Source organism: Phocoena phocoena, chromosome 19 (assembly GCF_963924675.1).
Source record: "Phocoena phocoena chromosome 19, mPhoPho1.1, whole genome shotgun sequence".
Lineage (NCBI taxonomy): Eukaryota > Metazoa > Chordata > Mammalia > Artiodactyla > Phocoenidae > Phocoena > Phocoena phocoena.
In genome coordinates, this window is record NC_089237.1 from 11,286,671 (window position 1) to 11,312,664 (window position 25,994).

General features: G+C 52.7%; 1 protein-coding gene across 2 annotated transcripts in view; it reads left to right on the forward strand.

The window, feature by feature from the left end:
- The window catches only part of RPTOR (regulatory associated protein of MTOR complex 1), a 343,232-nt gene that overhangs the window by 284,962 nt on the left and 32,276 nt on the right, over positions 1 to 25,994 (forward strand). Inside the window, exons 14-21 of one of the 2 annotated variants that reach the window (XM_065898159.1) lie at positions 4,706 to 4,780; positions 7,762 to 7,827; positions 8,331 to 8,522; positions 8,856 to 8,996; positions 14,343 to 14,460; positions 15,338 to 15,478; positions 15,764 to 15,922; positions 23,347 to 23,465. In XM_065898159.1, the coding sequence (XP_065754231.1) occupies positions 4,706 to 4,780; positions 7,762 to 7,827; positions 8,331 to 8,522; positions 8,856 to 8,996; positions 14,343 to 14,460; positions 15,338 to 15,478; positions 15,764 to 15,922; positions 23,347 to 23,465 (1,011 nt within the window). The remainder of the gene's footprint in view (positions 1 to 4,705; positions 4,781 to 7,761; positions 7,828 to 8,330; positions 8,523 to 8,855; positions 8,997 to 14,342; positions 14,461 to 15,337; positions 15,479 to 15,763; positions 15,923 to 23,346; positions 23,466 to 25,994) is intronic. The other variant, XM_065898160.1, reaches the window with a different exon arrangement.

Below are 25,994 nucleotides of genomic sequence, written 5' to 3' on the forward strand. Positions count from 1 at the left end.
CTCAGTAGTTGTGGCTCGCAGGCTCTAGGGCGCAGGCTCAATAGTTGTGGCACACGGGTTTAGTTGCTCCACGGCATGTGGGATCTTCCCAGACCAGGGCTGGAACCCGCATCCCTAGCATTGGCACGCAGATTCTTAACCACTGCGCCACCAGAGAAGTCCCATGAATCTCATTCTTTTAATTTCTTTTATTTATTATTCATTGAGTCTGATTTTATAAGGCTTAGTATTGGAATTGTTTTGTTTTGCATTTCTGGGACTTTCTAATATTCCTTCTTTCAGTTTGCCCCCTGTTGAGCCAACTGTCCTGCTGTCCCATCTTGCAACTACCTACAAATGGACAAAGGGACTGATTTGCTATCACCACGAACTGTCTTGTCAGTCACACGGTGTTGAGTGGCAGCCAGGCCTGGCTTCCTGTGAAACTCCCACCCAAAGTCTGGCTTGCTGTGGGCACTTCCCACTTCCTCATTTTAATGTAAATAATTTAATTGCATTGATGGTCCATTTAATTTCTAAACTGTAGATTATAGAACACAAAACAAAATCAAAACAGCGTTGGAGAACACAGTTTGCAGAGACCCACGTTTACCCAGAAGCTGTAGTCAGCAAGGCTGTGCTGTGTGAGTGATTCCGGGTGTTGTTTTTATTTTTTGGTAAAATAGAACTGTTGTGCAGAATGGCCTCTTCTTAGCCATCATTCTGGTTAAATGAGGTGGCTGCTTTTCAGAAGTGCTGGGAGTGGGTTTTACTCTGGAGAGAGGTTCAGATCCACCCTCCTGGGGCCCCTGGAGAACTGTGGGCCAGCAAAGCAGAGACCTCACCCCTGCCACATCCAGACAGGTCTGCCTGTCCCAACACTGGTTTAGCCTCCAGGACCACCCACCTGGGAGGAGGCCAGGCCCTGCTAGACGTGCACATTGATGATGATGACAGGCCAGGTTGCGGCTGGGTATGTATGTGTCTGTCTGGCTGGCTGGCAGGAGGGATGGAGGGAGGCAGTTGTTCAAATGCCTGTACTTGCCAAGAGTGAAGTGAAAAGCTGAAGGAGGATGCAGGAGGCTTTCACCTGCCCTCCCCACGCAGGCCACTCGGCCCCACACAGGCAGATTGGACTGGGTGCTGCCAGGGAGGTGACAGATCACACTTTCGCAGGATGAATGGGTGCAGTGACTCAGGCTGCAGGGGACTTCCCGGTGCATCAGTCCGTCACCGAGGGCAATCCGGAGGCTGAAGGGCCGCGTGATTAATTGTCAGGCTGTGCTGACTCACTAGCTCTGCAGTGCTGATTCCATTTGGGGTTGGGAGAGGTGGGCAGGGGCTACTCAGCCAGAGACCGTAGCCCACACGACCAGGTCTCAGAAGTTTTATAGAAGGGCAACCACAGTTTGGATGTGTGGAGAATAAATAAGAAACTAGTAAAGAGATTACATATAGTGGTGGAAGAGATTTTTTTAAAACCCCCATCTAATTTAATATTTATTTTCATTTTGTACCCAGATGTCACATTTTCTACATTAAGATATGATCATACTGACTCCGCCACCCCTTACAGGGACAGGGGATGGACGAAAGCTTCTCAATCTATACCTTTCTGTAGCATTTTGATTTTGAGCCTTGAAATACATTTACACATTTTGTTCTGTTTTGGCTGCACCAAGCAGCTTGTGGTATCTTAGTTGCCCGACCAGGGATTGAACCCGGGCCCACGACAGTGAAAGCACCAAGTCCTAACCTCTGGGTCACCAGGGAAGTCCCTGCATTTACAAATTTTAGAACACATACAGAAAAGTAGATGGAAGGCATAAAAGCATTCATGTATCCCAGTGATTTTCCCACTGATACCAGTTATTTCAGCATTCACGGTGTCTATTCATTCTGAAGTTTACCTTCAACACAAGAGCATCTGACGAGAATATTTAAAGTAATAAACCATTTGTTGGAAAATGAAAACCTGTACGTATTTAACTATCTTGCTACACTTGGCAAGTGGGAAGGCCGTTGTGCCGAGGCTTTGAAGCGTGCAGAGGGACGTGCGTCTTTAACTGCCTGTGACTGTGCTTTTGGGTTTGTGAAGGACAGTGAGCTCTTGTGAGCAGTGAGCAGAATCCCTGCCCTGGGATTATTTTCTCAGGCGCTACTAGTTTTATGGCCACGTGCCGTTGTTAAAACTCTGGATGTATAAACAGTCCAACGTAGTCCTACATCTGTCTCCAGACAATTCTAATGTTCTGGTAGCAGTGGGTCAAGGTGCACTCCGGTGTCGCTGTCTCTTGTGTGAACCCGGCTTACCTCTCCGGCATCCTTTCCTCATCCCGAGGAGTGAACTCTGCGACCCGAGGACAGGAAACAGGACCCTCCCTCTGTGTGATTTTCTCCATATTCACATCAGAACATGAGTGGCTGCGTCCACTGGCGACACTGCTCAGGACTGTCCTGCCGATTGCGCCTCATTTGATGCGTCATGCCTGGTGGTCCGTTGGTCTGTGCTCAGTTTGTGTCTTCCCGCTCCCCAGGAAACAGACTTTATAGTCTGCATTAAGGAGAATGAAGGTGGGATCTCCCCCACGGCATCCTTTGCCAGAATATTCCGAGGGGGAGCACCTGCCCTCCCCCGGTGAACTTACCCTTGCAGAAGCCAGGGTCTCTGGTCGGACTTGTCCTGGTCTCTGCCCCCTCCTGAGAGGGATCTGCTTGCAAACTGCATCTTCAGCTGCTGCCACAAGGAACTATGTGCTTGCTTCCCCTTCTGCTTTTCTTCTCTTCCTTGCCTCCCTCCCTTTCCCCCATGTTAAAAATATAATTCCATGAAATCCCTGAGACAGAAGCATCAGAGCTGTTGGGTGTGTAGTGGGGGAGGGGCTTGCTTAGGAAACACCATTTCATAGTCGTGCTCTTCCTCGCCTCCACCCTCTTTCTACCCCGGCCTTAATATGTCAAATCTGTAGCTTGATCTGGGGGAAAGCAGACACAAGAGGGGACCCTTCGAAAGTGACTGTGTGGAGGAGTCTGGGCTGCCAGAGCCCTGCATCTCTCTGGGAGCTTTCCACTGGCCTGTGCGTGCACTGCATCTGTGGCCTGCATTTCTGGGCCTTTGTAGTTTCAAGGACTGTTTTCCTTATAAGGAGGCACTTGGCCAAGTCAAGAGGGCAAACAGGTGCCTGGTGGCCTGTGTCCCAGCATCCTCAGAAGTCAAGAGCCCTGCAAGTCCCTGGCTCCCCGGCCGCGGACAGGGCTGGGATGGCTGATGGGGTGATTCTTCTAAACCAGTTCATAAAGGACACCCGCTGGGACCTGAGAGTGAGGATGGACAGGACCAGAGAGCATTATTGTGGTTCCCACCTGCATGGCAGCCTCGTCTAGACAGAGGTCTTTCAACACGGACAAGATAATTGCCGTTTCCGATACTGAAGACGTATTAAAGTTATAGCTTCACATACTCCCACAGGTGCCTCAGCTTCCGAATTAGCAGGATATGACTTAGTGACACGTCGTTTACTCTGTGATGAGACATGTGCTATGAGCTTAGCTGTAAATGTGTGGGCCTGGATTTGACTTGTGGAATCTCTGGTTTCAAATCAAAGGACATTGGCTTCATTCTCAGATGCAGGCGCCTAAGCCTTATCCCTGGACACGGGCACTGCACTACAGGCACCAAATGAGTGCTCCCTCCCAGCTCCTTCTGGACGAGTCTCTGCAGAGGGCATCAAGCTGATGCCTTTTAGTCCATTTGTCAAAACCTTCATTCAAAGTGAGGCATCCCTTATGGGAGCGACTTGAAAGCCGCATGCTTTATTGGCTTCCCTGGCTCCTGGGGATTATTATCCTGCTAACCTGAGCCCCCGGTGTCCCTGCTTCCTGACCACCCCCTCCATCTCGCTCAGTTACCACTTAAACAGCTGAGTCCAGTCGCCACCTTATTAGTTTATTGATGTGAGGAAGAAACACCTCATTATCAAAGCACCCTGAGAAGTGGGCCAGCGTGGGAGAGAGGGGGTCAGGGCTCCGGGCTGCAGTAAACAGCAGGTTCCGTCTGCAAAATCGCCCTGCCCCTGAGAGGGCTTCACACAGGGCGTGCCCCTGAGCCAGCGGTGCCCTGCAGAGGTAGAGATGTATTGCAGTGCATAACTTCTTCCTTTTATTCTCAGAAACTCAGATCTTAAAATTCTGGTTCTCTCTTCTTGAATGGCCTTTTTCCCCTAGAGTGGAGCATGCTGGGAGCTGATGGAATTCAATGTCTCCCTGTGGACACGTTACCCTAAATCACAAAGCAGTTTTTCTGGGTATTGATCCAGGGCACATCCCAGCTTGAAAGGCGCAAGGAGAGGCATGTGGGCCCCGGGCTGACGCGGGAGGGAGGACGTGTGCAGAGGCTGCAGGATGCAGACGGTCTCCAAAGGAGCCATCCAGCAGCCAGGGCGCCCCCATTCAGCAGGTACCCAGAAGGTGGTCTCGAGAACGCCTTGGAGCTGCTGCACTTCTGAGAGTGTGTGAGATGCCAGCCCTTTTCCCACAGCCAAGGAAAAATGTGTCTCCACACAGCCATCGGAATTATTTTTTCAGATGAAAATTGGACTTGAGAGGAGAAAATGATTAAGGCATAAAATATTCATTGCACATTCGTTTGTTCACACATCCCAAGAAGAAAAAGAAGTCCCTTCCCGGAATTGCACTCACTGTTTCTCCTGTGTCTCTCTCTCCCCAGTCGTGCCAAGCTGACCTGGTGAAGGACAACGGCCACAAGTACTTCCTCTCGGTCTTGGCAGATCCGTACATGCCAGTAAGGACCAGCTCTGGTGACACGTCTCCCGGGGACTCTGGGGAAGGTTGCTCCACGCAGAGGGGCCGGCAGGGTGGCGGGAGGGGGTCCGCTTTCACCCCGGCTCTGCCTCACTCAGACAGTGCCCTTTGCTTCCCGTCATATTATTTCAGTAGCTGCTTCCCTGAGTGAAGAGTTACAGTGAAACTTGACACACAGGCTGTGTTTCTGTTTACAGTGAGTCCATTTTCCGAGCACATCTTTGTAGTGAAGTAGAATCCACTCTGCCTCACACCCTGTCAGCCAAGTTAGATCAATGAGTACTTGTACATCCATAATATGGCAGTTCCTTTGCCCAGTGCAGGTTCTGGACATGACAGGAGGCTGTTGCACCTTCTCAATCAGGAAGGAAAGCCGGGGAGGGGGGTGGGAAGGTGGAAAGAAGAGATTGAAAGTTTAAATTTTAAATATATTTTATTGTATTAAGTTGTTTAAAAATTAGTAATCCATAAATAGCATATAGAATAACTTCCTATAAGTGTTTTTTTAATTAATTTCTATGTTCCCTACCTCTAGCTCCTAGCATAGTAAAAAGAACAAAATAGACACCCTAAATAATTACTTAATATAACTTATTTTTATCAGAATGTTTAATTAAGTCTAACAGCTTGTTTACACGGTCTTGGGTGGCTTTGGTTGTGTAAAGGAACTTTTGTGTGTAAATTCACCCTCTAGTTGGTTTTCTGAACTAAATGGCAATAATAAAAAAACAAACACATTTTTCAAAATACAGAAAACGTCAAAAACAGGATTGTTATGAAAGGTAAGTAGAACTTGTGTGTTTTAACTAAAGTGTGGTTTTTAAACATTATCATAGGCAGTTAAAGTTTAGACTTTATACAAATGTTGGAAATAATCACTTCCCTGTTCTTCAGGGTAAGATACAAATCAAACAAATAGGACATCTAAGCTGATAAAATGCAGTAAAGTGGTGAGCGAAGCCAGCACAAGTGGGCCCCACTTCAACTACAAACACATTGAAGATTTGAGGACATAGATGTGAAAGAAAGGAAAGGAAATCCCCAAATGCCAAAAACCGATGTCAGAGGAGGGGCACGGTGGGACTCACAGGCAGACCTCACAGTGACCCTGGCGTTCCACGCGCGTGCAGCCCCGAGTCTGCATGGAGGACACGGGCCTGTGGGGCGAGCTGCCCACTCACCAGACAAGGACAAGAAGAGCTGGTCCTGTCTGTCCACGTCTGGATGGAAAGTCAGGAAAGGCCCCCGTGAGAAACAGAAACCCCCCGTTGCGGGGGGAGCCACCAGCTAAGAGAGGAACATGAAATCTCCAGGGCCTGCCTGGAAGCGGCAAAGGCTGAACCTTTCTGCAGGGACACCTACGAAGCCAGGGTACTGAGACTCATGACAGGAGCGCTGGCCTGCTCCTAACCCATGTTCAAGGGACATAAGCAGAGCTGGCATGTAAGAGGGTTGGCTCCCCAAGAATTGAAACTAATAGGATTCTCTGAAAAAGACTGACAATCAATACAAATAAGTATGTTTAAAATTACTGAATAAACAAGTTGTTTTAATTACATCCAAAAATAAACTCTTATGTTTCCTCATAAGTACTTTTGTGACTATTATAAAAGAACAATGTATTCTGTCCTTTTTACTCCTCCTCAAAAAATGACCAACTAGAGTCATTTAATAAATAGGCAGATTTGGGGGGTTGGGAAAGAACCTGTAATGAAAGGCAGTCACTGTCATTAAAAGCTCCATAGACGAATTAAACAGCAGAATCGACACAACGGGTAAAGGAATCCGTAGAGAAATCACGTGAGATGAAGCAAAGCGGAGATGTGATGGAGGGGCTGAGAGGGCTCGCTGTATCCAACACAGGCCAGAGGGAGATGGTGGGGGCAGGTGAGGCGGTGGGGAGGGACACATGATCCAACTGGTCTAGCGGAGAATTTTCCAGATTTGAGGAAGAAATGAGTTTTCAGGTTTATAAAGCACAATTAGTCTTGAGAAGGTTAAATAAAAACAAATCCCCACAAAGACTTATCGTAATGAAAGTAGAGAATGTCAAAGGCAAGAGGAAAAATCTTGAAAGTAACCAGGACAAAAAGGAAGACTGTTGCAAAGATCTGGACAGCAGTCACCAGAGTAACAGGTGGAAGACTGAGGAGAGGCCCTCACAGCGCAGGGGGAACCGTCACCCCGGGACCCTGTGCCTCCCCCGGTGTCAGTCAGGGAGAGGGTGAAGCCAGCACATCTCAGGACCGATGGCTTCCCATGCGCTGACCCCACCCAGGCAGCCAGGAGGACCGCACTTCAGGAGGAGATGGAGCCCAGGGGACAGTAGGATGCAGGAAGCATCAGAAAGCAGACATCTGCAAACTTGTCATATACCTAAATCAGCATCGGCTGTAAGAATAAGTAAAAACAGTCACTCACGTGAGGGGCTGACACGTGAGGAGGAGTATTGGGAATCCAAGGGAGACACAGGAAATGACTAACTTTATTCATTCTCTAAAGAATGACTAGGTACCACTAATAGTTAACATAACACTGAGGCACAGAGGAGAGGAGAAAATGAGAATCGATCCGTCCACTAGAAGACCACGAGGAAGGGATAATGAAGCCAAGTTAGGGACTGTGGTCGGTCGTTTTATGACCAGGGTGATTTGCTTCCATAGACTTGGGCAGGACAGGGCGGCCTCTGATGGAGCAGAATCAGAGAGGCCCATGCCCCTCCTGCAGCATCAGACGTCAGGGACCCATCTGTCCTCTGAGAGGCCAACCCCAAACTGTCAGACCCTCTTAAAAGTGCTCTTCCTTTTTGTGGACTCAAAAGACAATAAAGCTGGCTCCCATTACTTTAATTACACACCAAGCATAATCATAAAGATTCTGGAAGGATAACTCTAGTGCTTGGGAGTGATGAGTTTCCACCATGAAAAAAGTGCAAACTAGCAGGTGACTTCTGTTTTCCAGGCTGAGCACAGGACCATGACAGCCTTCATTCTGGCTGTGATCGTTAACAGCTATAACACAGGGCAGGTGAGTGTCACGTCACGTCCCCACCCCTGCAGGGCCTCCCTGTGGGTTGCAGAGGCACAGCCCCGAGCTCCAGTATTTGGGGGCCAGCGAAACTGTTCTGAATGTCTGATGAAACAGTGACCTCAGAAGAGGGGGTGTTGCAGGATCACACCAACCCAAGGGGCTCCATGGGAGAAGTGGGGTCCGGACCCTTTGTTTAGCCAGGGTGAATTGATATTGGTGGGATTTAAAATGAGGAAAATTGAGGGACTTCCCCAGCGGTCCAGTGGTTAAAAATCTGTGCTTCCACTGCAGGAAGCACGGGTTCGATCCCTGGTCTGGGAGCTAAGATCCCACATGCCGTGCAGCACAGCCAGGAAAAAAAAAAATGAGGAAAATTGAGGACATCTTGCGATGTGATTAAGCAACATTTCCCTGAGAAACGCTGGGAGCTGGGGTCCAGCCCGGCACCCCTCCCTCCTCAGTGGTCAGGGTGATGCCGTGTGTTGCCTGCCTTCTTGCAGGAAGCCTGCCTCCAGGGAAACCTGATCGCCATCTGCCTGGAGCAGCTCAACGATCCCCACCCCTTGCTGCGCCAGTGGGTGGCCATCTGCCTGGGCCGGATCTGGCAGAACTTTGACTCGGCCCGGTGGTGCGGGGTGAGGGACAGCGCTCACGAGAAGCTCTGCAGCCTTCTCTCCGACCCCATCCCTGAGGTGAGTCCACACCCACGGCCACTTCAGGCTAACTGAGGTCAAGGTATGCCTGGAGACCACACAGCCAGAGAGGCCCGGCCCCGGCCCCAGACCCCTGCGTCCCCCTCTGTGGGTTCCCCGGTGCCTGGTGTGGTCTCTGATGCCTGCACAGCCTGTCACCTGGCCCCCAGGTGGGGCCGCCACTTCTTGTTTCCCTGCTCCTGCTCGTCTACACGAGTGGAGCTGGGCCAAGAGGACCGTGGACGAGACTGGGCTGCGTCGGGTCGGCTCCAGGGGCCCCGGCTAGAGCCAAACAGCCGGCCGCTGGGTGACTGCCCCCTGTCCCACCTGCAGGTGCGCTGCGCAGCAGTCTTTGCCCTCGGCACATTTGTGGGCAACTCCGCAGAGAGGACGGACCACTCCACCACCATCGACCACAATGTGGCCATGATGCTGGCCCAGCTCATCAACGACGGCAGCCCCGTGGTCCGGAAGGTGCGTGGCCCCCGCCCCCAGGCAGCACCGAGCGCCTCCAGGCCGGGCTTCCCCGGCGCCCAGGTTGAGCCATGACCCTGACCCGACCACAGCAGCAAGCACTCAGTCCCCGCCACACCGGTGTGCATGCTGCTGAGAGCAGGCTTTAAATGTTTGTTTAATTCTCTCCAAAATAGTTTCTTCACCAGATACTTGTGTGTTTGCTTCATTTAAAGGCATTTAACAGGCTGCGTCTTCTGGCAGCTTGTATAATAGGCTCCTTCTTGCCTGGGAGCAACACTTACACACATCAGGAGATTCAAAAGAGCAGTAGCCACCCACAGACAGACGGAAAGGTTTGTTTAGTGTATTCCCCTCCCTGCCCCCATGTTTGTCAGCGAATGAATGGAGCAGTTCTTTGCAGTTGAAACTTTTACTTGTCTGTTTCGATGTAGAAGTACCACAATTTCCGTCCAAGATCTCACACCCCTGTCAAAAGTTGGCCCAGAACGGTCAACCCTCCCCCTCCCCCAGCCAAAAAGGGCCGTGGGGGGGAACCCCAATGTCTGCTGGCCGCATTTTGGGGTGGCCTTGGAGCCCTGCCCTGGGAGCAGAGACTGTTCTAGGACCAGGAGGGCAGCGTCGTTCTGTGTGTGACCTTGAGTCACCTCTCATCACCTAGAGGTGCCGGGCTGCTTCTCGGCATGTCTGAGATCCCTGTGCCAGGGAAGGGAGGTTGGGTTTGTCAGAGGTGGGTGTGGTTTTGAAGGGTATTTGTTTGGAGAGCAGACCCCACTGACTTGGTGGCAGGGACGTTGTCAGAGCAAGTTCACATTAGCCAGGAAGGACTCATTTCATCTTGAGTTCCCTCAGAGGGCCGTGAACCCAGTTGCTAACATGCTAGGTTATCTAGAGAAATGTTAACAATGTGGAATGATCCTGGAGGTGCCTTTTCACAGCCCTTACTTTTTTATTTTGGGTTCTCATCATTAGCATCTGTCTGGATCTGGCTTCCTTGAGTCAGTCTTCTTTTTCCCGAGTCAAATTGCCTGTATGTGGACGTCAGTGACCAAAGCAGCCCATCAGCAGTATCCTGAATTGTCTGTTAAGATTCCTTTTAAAGAAAGGAAAGCTGTGTTACAGTTCTTTCCCAAAAAAACTTAAAAAGAATGTTAATAAAAATAGAAAGAATGTCCATCTGAGTCTCCAGTATGAGAATGGTCGCTAGGTCATCAGGAACACGGGGACTACCGCCCTCTCGAGCATGTCCCAGGTGCCCTGACGTTCCCAGCCCCAATCCACTGGCTGTCCCTTCCGCAGACACTGGGATGCTCGGGTGTAGCCAGGTCATTCCTGTGGGCGCTTGATGTTGGCCTTGCCTGAGGTCAGCACGTCCACAGACAGGGGTGCTGAGAAGGGGCCTGCTTCGCTCGCCCAGCACTCGGGCTCAGCTCACCGCTGCCTCTGCACACCAGGCTCGGCGTGTGGAGCAGCAGGCATCCTGCCTTTGAGAGGTACAGGGTCCAGGTGGAGAGGCAGGCACAGAACCAGGAATTGTACTGAAGCCCTTGTAAATGAGCAGCACCCCAAAGGCCAGCCCAGGTCAGGGGCTCTGGCCCCATAGGGGGAGGAGGGGAGCTCGTGCCTGGGTTGTGAGGGATGAGTAAGGGACGGGGAGAGCAAGTGAGGCAGGAGCATGTGCAGAGGTCCAGGAGCACAAAAGACCATGGTGCGCCCGGGGCTGCCCATCCTGTGTGCGCTGGAGCGTGGAGCCGGCGGGAGGGCAGTGGGGGAGAGGCTGGGAGCAGGCAGGAGCGCACCTTCTGTAACCGTGTTCTTCTCTCAATACATCTGAGCGTCTGCCACATCCCAGGTCCTGTGTCAGGCCTCGGGACCATCACTGCCTCCAGGGCTTTTACTCTCTAATGGGGAGACGGACAGCAATGCAGGTCTGTTAAGTAAGTCAAGGGGGCTATGTTTGCCATGGAAACATGGGCAACACGGAGGTTCAAGGAGACTGAGGCCCTTGGGTTGGAGAGAGGACCCAGGCTTTAATAGGGTGAGGGACACCAGCTCAGAGGCTGAGCCTTCCTTCTCTTCACGGAATCCTAATGCTGTTGGCAGCTTGCTTTTCCCGTCTTTGTCCAGAGCACGTGGTGACAGTTGTGGCATATGGTGCTCTGAGGAACACAGGCCCAGCCTGCTGGCCCAGGAGACCCAGCGTTAGGGCACCTGAGGGTATGAAACAGGACTCGGCCCTGGGCACTGCACTCCACGAGCTGACCTTAGCTAAGGCTTAAGAAGTCCCAGCTGTAACCAACTGCTGGTGTCTCCAGCTCGTGGCAAAATGAGAAGAGTCAGGGTATTGTGGCGGGGTTTCGTAAAGTCACATGTATTCAATATAAAAAAGATTGCCTTGGGCTTCCCTGGTGGCACAGTGGTTGAGAGTCTGCCTGCCGATGCAGGGGACACAGGTACGTGCCCCGGTCCGGGAAGATCCCACATGCCGCGGAGCGGCTGGGCCCGTGAGCCATGGACTCTGAGCCTGCGCGTCCGGAACCTGTGCTCCAGAACGGGAGAGGCCACAACAGTGAGAGGCCCGCGTACCGCAAAAAAAAAAAAAAGATTGCCTCTGTTGACTCCTGAAAGATGAAAGCATCTTTTCCTGGGGGAGGCGATAATGACAGAGATGGAAGGTTTTTGCTTGCTGACCTGTTTAAGGAGTTTACTTGATAAAATCAAGAGTCAGTAAATTCATGTCAACCTCCCAAATTATTTTGAACTTAAGCTTGTCCAGGAAGTACACGATCCAGACTGTCCATCCAGTCAGCAAGCTGCCCACACCTCATCAAGAAGGGCCAGGCCAGGGGAGCAGGTTTGTGACCCCCCCCCGCCCTGTTGTCACCCCACCGTTCTCAAGGGCTGACCAGTCCAGCCCCGTGACCCTTGTCTGCAGCTTACTTGGTGCCGTCTACCTTAGCAAGGAAAGCGGGACACATTTGAATCCTTTATCTCTAGTTTATATTTATTTATTTAGTAACCGCAGACACAGAGGAGCAGTACCCGGCATCCTCCTCCCCTAACACACATCTGACTCCAGCCGAAACTGATGAACGGCGTCAGAGGGTGTTTCCCCATTGATGCCCGGGACGTCTCAGGTGGAGGCGACGGGGCAGGATGAGCTGCCAGGGCTGGGGCGCCTTCTCCCGCAGGCGAGCCCAGAGGGCATCCAGGCGGAGCAGATGTGCTCCCTTCCCCAGAACGCTGCTCTGTCGTCCTGGGAGCTGAGTTTGATGCTCCATGGCCATGGGCCAAAAACAAATGTTAGCCAGTAATTCATTGTTGAAAACGTGGAGTGGGGATGGCCCTGGGGAAAGACCTGGGAACGCGTGTGGTCCAGCCTTCCAGGCGACCACAGAGGAGCATTAGCCGACTCGCCTCGGGCCATGTGTGTGCCCAGGCGTAATGTCCCTGAATCCTGACGACAACTCACCTAAAAAATCAAACCATTTGTTAAAAATTATAGTGTATCTGAAGGGAAGAGGCTTCATTCATTCAGCAGATACTTACTAAGCGCTGCCCGTGTGCCAGGCCCTAGGTCACCAGGCCTCCAGAACTTGTACTTGGAGATGGGGCAGACCAGGGTGTGATGTGGCAGGTGGTGACCTGCTCCGAAGGAAGGTCGGGAGTGAAGGTAGAGTCGGGAGCCCGGGGCGAGGCATCGGCCTTTCCAGGCCGAGGGGGCAGCAGGTGCCAAAGCCCGGAGCGGGAGGCCTGCTTGGTCCGAGTGTGAGCAGGCGGCGGGACTACTCTGCCGGGAAAGGGAGTGAGGCTGCTGGCTGGAGGGGCTCGAGTCGCCGTGCCGATCTGCTTCCAAGGTCTGAGAATAACTCGAGCCTCATGCCCGGCCTGCGCCCCAGCCAGACATGCCTGCAGACCTCTGAGGGCTGGAGCCCATGGCTGCTGCCCAGCAGGAGGGGCTTGACCCACGGCTGCTTGATGTGGGCCTTGCACTCAGCCTCCTGTCCTCACAACTGTCCCTGGATCAAACGGTCTGAGACCTGGGAATCTGCTTCAGGTCCAGCTGAGCCCTTTCACCAGTTCAGAGTGAAGGGAAAACCTGTGCTTTTTGAAGACGGCTCAGGCTTCATCTTCACTGGGAGGGGCCGGCGGGCAGTCCCTCGACAGCCTGTTACTCGGCGCCTGTTAGACTAGAGGACCCACTGGGTGGGCATCCGGATCGCCAGAGAGAGAGATGGGTCAGGATGATTCAAGGGTCTAACTGAAGCCACCAGAGATTTCTGCTCCTGGCACAAGCCGAGGGTCCCCAGCAAGGGCTGAACAGAAGGGGGTGGGCAGCCGATCCTGGGCAGGTCGAGTTGGGGTTTGGAGAGCACTTGGTGGACACACATGGTCAGTGGTTGGAAGGGCCAGCCTGGAACTCAGAGATGGGACCTGAAAAGGTAAGTTTGGGAGTAAAACCCACACATGTGCTGGGGAGGCCAAGGAGTGCGTAAGGCTGAGGTGGGAGAGACCCTCTCAGGAGAGAAGGGGGCGGCCGAAGAGAGGACCCGGGGGCCCCATCCGAGCCCAGCTTATCAGCACCTCGGCACAGCTCTCCTGGCCCTGGGGGTCTGGGGGATTCACAGAACAAGAAGGGGCTCTCAGACCTTGGTCTTCTGCTAAGTATTTTTCTAAAAAGTAAAATAAAGTTGTGGAAACCATTTGAATAGTGATGGGAAAAGTAGTGCAAACTGACATCCAGTTTTATTTCCCGTGACTTTTAGGATCTCCAGGTACTCAGGTCATAGAACCAACTGCCCCAAAAGAGGTAAATTGTATTCTTCTCCTTGGACTGAGGCAACTGGCCTGAAGTCATGTAGAACTTTCCTGTTACCCTTTTGGGGGCTGGAAAGTAATTTATCTTCGAAAATTTCACATTTAGTAGAAGAGTGTACTACACTGTCCGGGGTATCCTGCCTTAATGCCCAGGGTTCAGGTAGCTCTCCACGGTGTTGACCGTGGGAAGCCATGAGGGCTCTTCCCCATCCCGCTCTGGGGTGTCCTCAGCCTGCATCCCTACAAGGCCCCCCTCTCACACCTAGTGGTCAGCAATTTCTCTGCCGGGTGTCTGGGGCATCCCTCGGAGGCCCTGATCTTGACCACATGGCTTGTTCAGAGGTTTCTGCTCACGCCGGGGGCTCAAGAGTGCTGCGTTGAGGGCGCAGCCCCTGTCTTGGCGCTGAGTGCTGTCCCACCACCCCCCACAGTGGCTCAAGCACTCAGCGCCAGCATGTACATTTCACTGCTACTCTGAGTTGTCTCCCAGCCCCAAGTCAGCATCGCTGTCCTTTCTCCTCCCGGCAGGAACTGGTGGTGGCTCTGAGTCACCTTGTCGTTCAGTACGAAAGCAATTTCTGCACCGTGGCCCTGCAGTTCATGGAAGAGGAGAAGAACTACCCACTGCCCTCTCCAGCCACCACAGGTACAGCCACCAAGGGTACGGCACTGAGGTGGAGCCCATGCGGCTCGCTGGCCCAGGGGACCCTGGTCAGGACTGTCAGCAGGCCCCTCATTCTGCTAGGTCCTGAGCCCATGTGTCAAGTCAGGGCCACTCAGATATCTGCAATTCCCATCTTCCCAGAACGGAAAGGACAGGAAAGGGGGCCACACTGACCCTCTGACTGTTTTCTTTCCTTTTTACCCTTTCTGGAAATCAAAGTCATGGAAATCTTGGAGGGTAGAAAATGCTGCCATAGGGGCTATAGGAAGGCACGTTCTCTTTCTTCCCGATGAGTCCTCACGTCACTGTCACGTCAGGCAGCTGCTCGTCTCACATTTGTCCTTTTTAACCGAATTTATATTTCGTCATCTTGAGCTGCCCCCTCCCTCAGACAGCTGTGTCTTCAGGAAAGAGGGCTTGTGATCAGCCATGAGACCATTGCTGCGTTTAGTACATTGGGGAAGGGAAACGGCTGGCGGGCCTGGGCAGGGTGTGATTGGTGAGTGGGAAGGCGGGGGGCTGAGCCAGGAGGTGGCCATCCTGGTGTTACTGTGGGCAGCGGCCGCAGGCGAGTCCCAGAGCACCTGGTATGGTTCTTGGAGAACCATGTGGGCCTCTGTAGTTGAACTCTCACAAAACGCCAAGCGTGGGTCATGGTCATCTGCTCCCATGCTCCCCTCACCCCAGTCAGGACCTTGTCCAGCTTTGTACCCCAACATACATGTGTCAGAGACCCTGCTGAGCAGAAGGGCCCTGTTGTAGCGTCACATCATCCAGGTAAAAGCCACTGTCACCTGCCGTCTGGCCGCCTCCCACCTGAGCCCACCATTAACTCTTCTCTCTCCTTCTCTCCTACCAGAGGGTGGGAGTCTGACCCCCGTGCGGGACAGCCCCTGCACCCCGAGACTGCGCTCCGTGAGCTCCTACGGAAACATCCGCGCCGTCACCACGGCTAGAAGCTTGAACAAATCTTTGCAAAATCTGAGTCTGACAGAAGAATGTAAGACCCCAGAGGCTGGGTGCTCGAGTCGGGTGGTTGTGGGTCATCTTCTGGGACCTTTTATTAGATGTGCCCCTGCCCCCTCCTGCCATCTGCTCACCTGGGCGTGAGCAGAAGTCGTGGGTCAACGCCCCGGGGTGGCCAGTGATGATCCTGCAGCACCGCTGGGCACAGCCGCTCCTGAGCCCCGCAGCACCCCCCTACCCCGTGCCCAGCAGCCCAGCCCCAGGGGAGACGGGGTTGGGTGTGCTAACTGACGCTTTGCCCGTGGCGGTGCCCCACCAGCCAGCGGCTCGGTGGCCTTCTCCCCCGGGAACCTGAGCACCAGCAGCAGCGCCAGCAGCACCCTGGGCAGCCCCGAGAACGAGGAGTACATCCTGTCCTTTGAGACCATCGACAAGATGCGCCGAGTCAGCTCCTACTCCTCCCTCAACTCCCTCATCGGTGAGTCCCACCCCTCCACGTCTCCACCTGTCCCCTCAGCACCCATGGGTTCCCGCCCAAGTGGACGGTGCTGGGACACGCTCAGTGGGAGAGTAAAGTGAACGGGGTAGGAGGAGGTGAGGAGCGTCTTGCTGTGGCAGCAGGAACCCCCCGCCCTTGGTTGCTAGTCTGATCCAGGCCATCTGGGCGAGCCGGCCTTGTTGCTTGGAAAGGCTGCAGAACTCCCAGTGCTGCAGAGCAGGGAGGTTCTGCCCCCAGGAGACATTTGGTGTGTCACGGCCAGGGCACAAGGGGGCTCCCAGCATCCAGTAGGCAGAGTGGCCTCCAATGGTGCCCAGGGTCCCCCAGAGAATGCGTGTACGAGGTCCAAGGTCAGAGCCCTGCTCCAGGGGCGCAGACGGCCCTTCCCTTCTCAAGTTCCCTGGCCGGAACCCCCCATCACCCCCATCCAGGGCCCCCTCTGTGCTTTCGCCTTCAGCCAGTCCAGCAGTTTCACACTTGGCTGCCTGGAAATTGAAATTTGAGTGAAGGGTCAGCGTCGTCTCGTGTTCTGCCTTGAGTGGTGAGCCCCTGGTTCTGCTGCTGGGCTCGCTGAGCGGTGGGAATTCACCGCATGTCCTCGCTGCATGACCAACCATATCGACCCTTGTGTCACCGGTAACACACATAGGACTCAACCAGACAGCCCCTCTGCGCTTGTTCTTGGCACCCCGGTGCTTTACCAGGCCTCATCTGAAGGTTTACATAATACTAGGAAATGCTGTAGATGCATAAAGACGTAGACTAATGTGACACACCTCCCCGTGTGTGTTTTGTTCCCAACTTAAGGAATTACAGATAGAGTTAAAGCGCCCAGAGCCCCTCCTGGTTCCCTGCTCAGGATCCCTGCACACTTACTCTCTGGCTGTGGATCCCCATGGACTCGCGCCCTTTCCTAGGGTTTAAATGTCATGTGAATGGCGCCACACATCCTGTGTCCTCACTCTGCACCAGAGGGCTGTGTGACCACACTGGTCACCTGAGTCTTGTTCACACCCTTTCATGATCTGCTGCAATTCACTTGTCCATTCTCCTGTTAACGGACAGTAGCCTTGCTCTGATTTTTCCTTCTTTTCTCATTTTCTTTTTTCTTTTTTTTTTTTTTTTTGCGGTACGCGGGCCTCTCACTGTTGTGGCCTCTCCCGTCGTCGCGGAGCACAGGCTCCAGACGCGCAGGCTCAGCGGCCATGGCTCACGGGCCCAGCCACTCCACGGCATGTGGGATCTTCCCGGACCGGGGCACGAACCCGCGTCCCCTGCATCGGCAGGCGGACTCTCAACCACTGCGCCACCAGGGAAGCCCTTTTCTCATTTTTTAAAAAGCAAATTCAGGATTTGGCCCCAGCTCCACCTCCTGCCCTCCCCCTTGTACCTGGCAGTGCTGAGCTCCTGGGTTCCTTGGCTCCTCCCCTTGGCTTCAGGGCTCCGCCTCCAGACACCTCACAGGCTTCTCCTCAGTCCAATCACAGTCCTGCTCCAGAGTCACCTTAAAAGAAGTCTTCCAGGCTCCTCCCACCCCAATCCAGAATAGCCTTCTGCAGTCGCTCTGAGTCTCTCCCTCTCTGTTTGCTTTTGTCCTGAGAACTTTTCCCCAGCAGACTTATGATGCAGGATCTCATTTATTCAGCTCGGTTCTATCTCTGCTCAGGGGGTCAGAGCCACGAGTGCAGGAACTTTGTCCTGTCTCCTGCCACAGACCCCCACACCCCGTGCCTGGTACACAGCAGGCACCCCCATAATGTGCACGGGTGTGGGCCGCAGCAGACACACTGCAGCCTGACACACGTGGGGTCTGACAGCTCCACGTGGAGGGAGATTGACCACAAAGTGCTCTGTTCCAAGGAGGACAAGCTCCCGTGGCCCTGCTCGCTCCTGTTCTGGTCAGGCTACCCCGTCTGATGTGAGCGAACTGACTCCTCGTGGTCTTACTTTGTATGTCCCTCGATTATGATGAGGTTGAGCTCACGTGTTCATTGGACTCCTGTGTTCCCACTCCTGCAGTCATTTACAGTATTAGTTACCCTCCTATTTCGTTGGTACTATTTTTCATTAACATTCAGTTCTTGGTTGTTTGCTTATTTCCATGATAATCCCTCTACCTTAGAGCTCACACTCGCTTGGCATCACGTGACAGTGTTAGATATTTCTGACTTGCCGTTTTTGTGATCTCAAGGGGGAGGGCAGTCTAAACGTGCTTGCCAGCGGTACCCATCAGCTTCAAGACTGGTCCTCTGCTGGCCCTAGAAAGGACTCAGGACTCTCATTCCACAAGACGAGTCTGTCTGGGGCCCATAAAGGTCTGAATGGACTGTAGGGTCCAGAGCTGGTCGCCATGCCCCACCCCCAGCAGTACGACCCAGGAAGGGGGATCTTTTTGCCCTTGGCCCTGGGTTGGGGATGTAAGGGGTGAAGAATAGGTGTTTCTTTGACGCCACATGAGATTGGAGGGTACAGCCCGCACCTCCCACCCCTGCCGCCTTCCATGTCCTCCAGGGACTTGAGAGCCACGTCACTGATTCCTTCCTTCACACAAAACCTGACTCCTGAACATTCTTTTACTGGAGAAAACTGAGTTTTATCTGTATATGGTTCATATCTTTGAAAACTTCAGTGGGAAAGTTTCACAATGAGCCGGAGCTGGAAGGAGCGTTAAGGAGACAAAGTAGCTGTGCACCTGAGTGCGCGTGTCCACCTGGAAACCGCGGTGCTTACATAAGTGTTTAAAATTCATAACCTACACCGAATCCCATTACTTGCAGCATTCGCCTGTTTAAAGTCATTTTTTTCTTTCATTTCAACTAAAGAACAGCAGTCTCTAGCCTCTTTGACTGAATATTGCAAAAGAGGTTTTCAAAACCATGGCAACCTAGGACATCCATTCATTGCCATCTTCTCCCAGAAGACTAGCCCCTCCCAGGCTCCCCCTCCATCCCCACTGTCTCTAAAGCACTCGCGGTCTCGCCTGCTGAGCGAGGTACTGTCCCCCCACAGGAGCAAAGCCTGATCACGCATTTCTCCATGTGCCTAAGCATATCTGCCCAATGTCTGTGAATCTGCACTGGGACCAGCTCTGTCACCACCTTCTGGAATCTTCTTTGATGTCTCCCTCCGCATGTTTCTCACCCACTCAGCCATTTGACCTGACCTCCATGTGTGTCCCCAGTCAGTTCTTTCCATTTCCGGGCCCCCCACCCCAGGACTTGGCCTTGGCTCTCACACCCCACCGCCTGTCCAGAGCAGATCCCCCCAACATCAGCTCTGCACGGACCACTGTCTGGCTGATGCCTTTGCAGAAACAGGTTTCCTGTAAAGTCCAAGCTGTGGCCGACACTCAAGACCTTCCTTCTGAGAGCAGCCTGGCCTTCACCATAGCTCCGCCCACTGTGCCCACCACCCCAGGCTGGCCACTGGCCCCCGAATGAGGCCTGGACACCTCTGCCTTTATCCCACATTCCCGCACCCGCCTTTCCACACAGCAGTGCTCGCCCATTCCTCTCCACGCTGGCATTCTGCGGCGTCTCAGGAGGCCCTCCTGACCCATCAGACGCCTTCGTGTTGCACACTAAACCTGCAGCATCACATCGGGCCGTGAAGTTGCCATCTTGATCAACAGGTTTGGTAAAGCTGCTATTTCTTGCTCTTGTGTGTAGCAGGCAGCCTCTCCTCCCTCCATCACCTGCCCTTCTGTCCCTCACCTGTCCACCCGTCACCATCCTGCCCCTCATTCCCTCCTTCCCTCCCTCTCTGAGCCTCACCCCATTCCTGATGTCCAGAGGTGGGAGTGCAAAGAGTGGGGAAGGGGGGGCCCTGGTGCTTTTGTCTTACCTTGTCCCCCAGGTGAGACACAGGGGAGCCCCTTGAAAGGGTTGTGCAAACACACCTCCCAGTCCAGCCAGGGCTCTGTCCAGTAGGTGAGGGAGGACGTGATGAGGACCCTCCCAGAGGGGCTCAGAGTCAGGGTCACCAAGAGGGGAGGCCCTGGGAGCTGGGAGCTGATTCCCAGGGAGGCGCCCGGGCCCGCATCATGCGATAGAGCGTCAGGGTTGGTGACCTCTGAGACCCAGGCAACAGGTCACAAGTGACAGCTCCTGCCTCCAGGGTACTCCACCTTCCTTCTCCAAGCTGCCTTGCCAGCCCCCGGGGACTCTGGGGCCCAGAGTTGGCCACAAAGCTCTGAGCAAATTTTCCTGAGTCCAGTGCTATTTAGAAAGTTGTGGCCATTGCTCTGAAAAATAAATCCTAAAACCATTAGTTATGATCTTTTATTACTTTTAGTCTAGACATGAAAATAGTCTCTCAGCGCTTATGGGGACTTTGGCAAGTGCCGGACACGGCACCCTGTCTGAGCTGGCTCAGCCCAGCGGTACCCCCCATCCCCACGGGGGCTACACCCGCGTTCTCGTCGTTCCAGAGGCCCGAGCTCTGTGCTGCACAGACTCAGAACGTTCCGATTTGGAGACAGCAGGTGTCAAACCAGGACAGTTCACAGAGCAGAGAGGCTGGGGGGTGGTGGCCAGCCCCAGGAGAGCAGTGACGTGGAGACAGCAATTCCAGGCCCCTGTTCTGTGTTTTCACAAGTAAATCGTATACCATTCACTGTGGTCAAGGACACTACAAAAATTAGATTTTTTAAAATTCCCTGTTGAATCACAAGCAGAGTGATATCAAAGTCAAAACCTTCTGCAAGAGAGTCAACAATAGTAATAAAAACTGAGATTTTGTAAAGTGAACAGCACCCCTTCCTCATTGCACAGTGTCACGCTGCACCCCTTCCTCACGTTTATACCAAAGGTGCCTTGATTAAGGCCCTTGTGGGCTCAGGTGTCTGCCCTGGACCCTAGTAAGGAGGCCCCTTGGCCCACACTGTTCCCCCCACTTGCCCACAGACCTGTTACCACGGGTCCGTCATCTGTAGTCAAGCAGATTTACTGTGCCCCTCACAGCCCTCTTGTCACACAGGTCGGCTGCTGCCCTCATCACTCTGAGCTCAGAAACAACGGAGGGGAGAGAATTTTGCCCAGTGGCTGTGGTGACTGTGTGGGGTCTTTGTAGGAACGTCCCATCCGTGGGGCCAGTTCTCCCGTCTGAGTGAGCCACGTCCATGAACGTGCTTCGCCTCGTTCCCCCGTGCGTCATGAATCGGGACCGTCTGCAGAGTGAGTGTGGAGCGGCTTCTCCCACCCTCCTCCTCTGGGGAGACAAGAAATAGCAGTGGCCTGGTGGCCCTTCACCGCAGCAGGTTCCTATGGCAGCCGATCTACTAGGACAGGAAAGCAGCTTCTAGGAAATTTCCCCGAAGAGATTCCGACTGCCTTGACAAACAGCCCTAAGAATTTGTAAATCTGGGCAGCTGTCATGAGCCATGGCATTTGAGAGTCAAGAGGTTTTTGTTGTGTTTCTACACTGAGTAGGGCAGAGGACAGCAGGGAGGACAGGTGTGTGTTTCCATGTGGACTGTTCCCTAGCTTATGGTCCCCTCTGTGCCAGAGTGCATCTGCCTGACGTTATTCACCGAACGAAGGTCCAAATTTATACTAGACCCAAGTCCCTGGATGTGCCCTCCTGAGTCCTGTGGGCCACGAGCTTTCGAGAGTGACTTTCCTCGCACACAGTAGGTGCTCAAACTGGTGCTGATGCACGCATGCCAAATGAGTACCTGATGGGGCGTTGCTCTGACCATAGAACACTCTTCGCCCTTGGTGGCGGGAGATGCTTTCCAGGCCCTGCCTCTCGGAGGTTGGCCTGCGCAGGCAGCTGTGCTCCTGCAGAATTATTTAGAGGCCGCAGCAGCTGTCAGCACCTCTTCCCAGAACTAGGGTGGAAGGATAAGGCGACGGGAGTTTTGTGAACACTCACTGGGAGGTATTTTATATGTGGTGGTCCCCTGGGGAGTGCAGCCATGCCACATGCGAGTGAGGGGTTGGCCTCCTCCAGCTCCATCACCCTGTTAACAGGCGGGCGTGCAGCGGGCAGGCCCTGCAAACGTAGGCACCACAGTCCCTGTGGAAATGGGGCTGGGACCCTGTCGCCTCCCGTTACAAATGAGAGGGTGTCGGGTGCGGTGAGCTCGGACTTGTCCGTAAGCATTGACGTAGGACACACAAGAGAAGCTGACCTTTACTCTAAACCTTCGTCCAATCCCTCTTCTGTGATTTGAATGTTGTATAAAACCCTTTGAACAATGGTGTCCATCAGGAAACACTGTCCTCCAGTGGCCCTTCTTGTGCTTAAATTCTTCATAATTAGAGGGACTTTGTTAACTAGGGACTGGCTGGTCAGATGGCATGAGATCACAGCTTGTTCGAAATCCTCTGTTACTCCCTGTCTGTCGTTGAAGAAGCACTTGCTTTTCAACAAACCAATTGTCCAGCTTCCCCCAAATAAAAAGGATGCAGTGGTATATGGCGGCCTCCTCATTCGGCCACATGCATTCAAACTCTTCATCCTTTGGATGCTAGGCCTTGCTGTCCTCCTCTGTAAAGCCTGGGGTGATGCCTGCAGCCAGGACGGTGAGGTTAAATAGGACTGAGCCGCCTTCCCTGGGGGTGGCCTCCCATCCCTCATAAATGTTCCTTCCCTGGGCTTCCCTGGTGGCACAGTGGTTGAGAGTCCGCCTGCCGATGCAGGGGACACGGGTTCATGCCCCAGTCCAGGAGGATCCCACATGCCGCGGAGCGGCTGGGCCCGTGAGCCATGGCCACTGAGCCTCTGCGTCCGGAGCCTGTGCTCCGCAACAGGAGAGGCCACAACAGTGAGAGGCCCGCATACCGCAAAAAAAAAAAAAAAAAAAAAATGTTCCTTACCTTTCCTTCGGATCCGCGATTTACCCCATCTGTGTTTATGGCCCGTCTCGTCTGCCTTGGCACCCAGGCACTCGGCAGGCCCTAATGTGGAGAGCACACTCGGGAGGTGCTGGATGCCTGGGGAGGTCCCGGGGAGCGTGGGCAGAAGACTCAGTGAGTCACCGAGACCAGAGCAGGCCATGAATGCAGAGGGAGGTGTGGACGGGGACTCAGCCAACGTTCTCCACTCGGGTGGGCCATGACAGCTCCTAGAAATCTAGGTGTTAAATCCAGTGCTAGATAGTACTCTCCAGGCAGCCAAGGCCTGAAAGGAAGTCCTGCCCTTTTCTAACTTTTCCTTCTAGAAAGATCCAGCCACAGGAGGTGAAATTGTGTGATCAAGCCTGTTCACCATCTGGGATTTCTGAATCTCTGGGCCCCTTATCAGATAACAAAACCGGAGCTTCCTGTAATCCCAGCTCTTCTAAGTGTCCACCCCTGATGCATGGTTAGGTCTTCAGAAGAGGGAGCTACCCCAGAAGCTGCCCCAGCGTGCAGTGGCAGCTCCTTGTTGTTAAAACAGCTCCCATTTCTCTTTCCTAGGTGTTTCATTCAATAGTGTTTACACTCAAATTTGGAGAGTCTTGCTACATCTGGCTGCGGATCCCTATCCAGATGTTTCCGATTTGGCTATGAAAGTACTCAACAGCATTGCCTACAAGGTACGTGTGAAGGGCGTTCTTTGTGAAGCTCTCAGGACCCTGGTTTTCAGTTATGAATGTTCAAGCAGAGAACTCCAGTCATGTTCAGGTCTATGCATGGTTTAGGTTTAGAAACTTTGAACGAGCGTTTTGAATCCAGAGATTCACAATATAGGCTAAATTCCATGTGCATGTAGCTTCAGGTGGGGCATGTGTCACTGCTTCTGCACACCCACATCAGGGCAGCAGAAAATTAGGTAAGGACATCTGTGATAAGGACCCGTAGGTAAGGACCCGTAGGTAAGGACCCGTAGTGATGTCCTCTCTTTCATTCCTGGCACCAGTAACGTACAGCTTCTCTTATTCATGACTATTTCTGGCTAAAGGTACCTCTTCAAAGAACCAGCTTTTGGTTTCATTAGTACAATTGACCTCTGAACAACACAGGGGTTAGGGACACCAACCCTGACCCCCCCCAGTCAAAAATCGGCCTTTCCCATTCATGTCTCCACAACCCTGAATTCTGTAGTACTGCAGTGTGTGTTTATTGAAAAACATGTGTATAAGTGGACCCGTGCAGTTCAAACCCACGTTGTCTAAGAGTCAGCTGTGTTTCTCTGTTGTTTTTCATTCTGTGTTTTATTGATACCTGCTTTTATATATATTGCTTCATTTCTTCTGCTTACTCTCAGTTTAATTTGCTCTTCTGATTCTAGTTTCTTAAGATGGAAGCTTAGGTCATTGATTTTAGTCCTTTCTTCTTTAGGGACTGTAAACTCTCCCAGTTCTTTTTGTGAGTTCTGGGAATTATTTGGCCTTTCAGTGGTTCTTTCCCCACCCTCATGGGTTTTCACGCCACCCCCAAGCCGAAAGTATTCACAGATTTGAGGGGCCTCCCCTGCAGACCCTGGAAGCCCTCTCCTCTCTGCCCTGCAGATTCTAGCCACCTAGGCTTCCATGTCACTCCGATTGGTCCCCTCTGCTAGCTGCACTGCTGGGCTCTGTCTGGATACCCTTCCCCCACCACAGCCGGGTCTGCAGGAAACTGACTGCAGGCCAGGAGCTGGGCAGTGATTCCCCTTCTCTCAGCAGTACCCGGTGCCCAATGTCCGAAAACAGCTGTTTCTTTTTTTTTTTTTTCTGTTTTCCAGCTGTTTATGGAAGTTGGACAGTTTACATGCAGTTAATCTTTCATGAATGGAACAATAATGAATGCCACAAAGAAGTCATTCGTTATAGCATTTTTAAAGATTTTCATAACTTTTTGATTAAATGTTAGGCTTGCAGACAAGTTACAGGAAAAGTACAGGGAAATATTGTCACGTGTCACAGTTTACCTGGCATGTCTCTATCCTCATCTGACCCTAATCACTAACGAGGGGTCGTCCTCAGGCTGCCACTTGCCTGAAGGCACGTGGCTTACTCATAGCTTCACTCCTGGTCTGTTATTTTTTCCAAACTGGTTATCAAGCCCTCCTATTTGCTGCTGCCTCACTGGGGTTGGCCTCCCACGTAGCCCAACCTCCTGCAGCAGCTGGCCTCCTGTTGGCACCATATTTGTGTGGTGTTCGATTCCCCCACCGACGTTATTCTTCACTGGTTAAGTTCTGTCTTTTCCTGGCTGATTGAATCATCTCATTGTCTGTGGCTGCTACTTCACCTCCTGGTAGCATCACAAGTAGTAATAACACAGCCTCATCGTGTACCCAGTCTTAAACTGTTGTAGCAGTCAACTTCCTCTTCCTCCTGAAAGAAGCAATGAGGATAATTCAGGAGCACATTCTGGGTTTAACCCCAGCCTCTGGTCACACGTGTGACTCTCTCTGGAAGCAGAGACTCCTAGGTACACAGCGTTCGCTGCACTTCCTGCCTGTGAGCACTACCAGCCTCATGGCTAAAGTGCTGGGCATTACTGTTGGCCGACTCGGGACTCTCGGGTAGTTTATTCCACTCTGACCTCCCCTTGCGCCCAGTGAGCCCCTCGCCCACTTTCTTCATCATCCTACTGCGTGACTCACCACAAAGGCACCTGAATGCTGTTCCATCCTCAGGGAGTGTGGAGTCTTCTCAATGTCTATAGAAAAGAGGCCAGTGAATTAAGTTAATTTTTTCATTCTGTAATACAAAACTAAGAAATAGTCTAATCATCTGCTTTTTCAACTAAGAATAGGATTGATTCAAAAATTAAACTTTTCTAAAATATATGTTTGTTACAACATATTAGGGCCTGTGACCAAGGGAGGGAGGAAGTACAGTCTTGGGGAAAGAAACAGAGGAAAAGGAAGGAGGTCCTGGAGAAAGGCACAGCGGACTCGAGTGGGTGTCATCCTCCTCATCTATGAAAATGGAGCCTCCCTGCTCTGCCCAGTCCTGGCCTCACTGATGCGAGTTCCCCTCCTGCGAGGCCGAGGATTGAGGGCACCCAGGCCCCCAGGAGTGCGGCTCTCCCAAGTGCCAGCTAATTCATCACGGTCACCACCGTTGCTTTAAGTGAATTCTACCTGGGACTTAGAGTCCAAAAGGAAAGTTTATATTATTTATCTAGGAAGT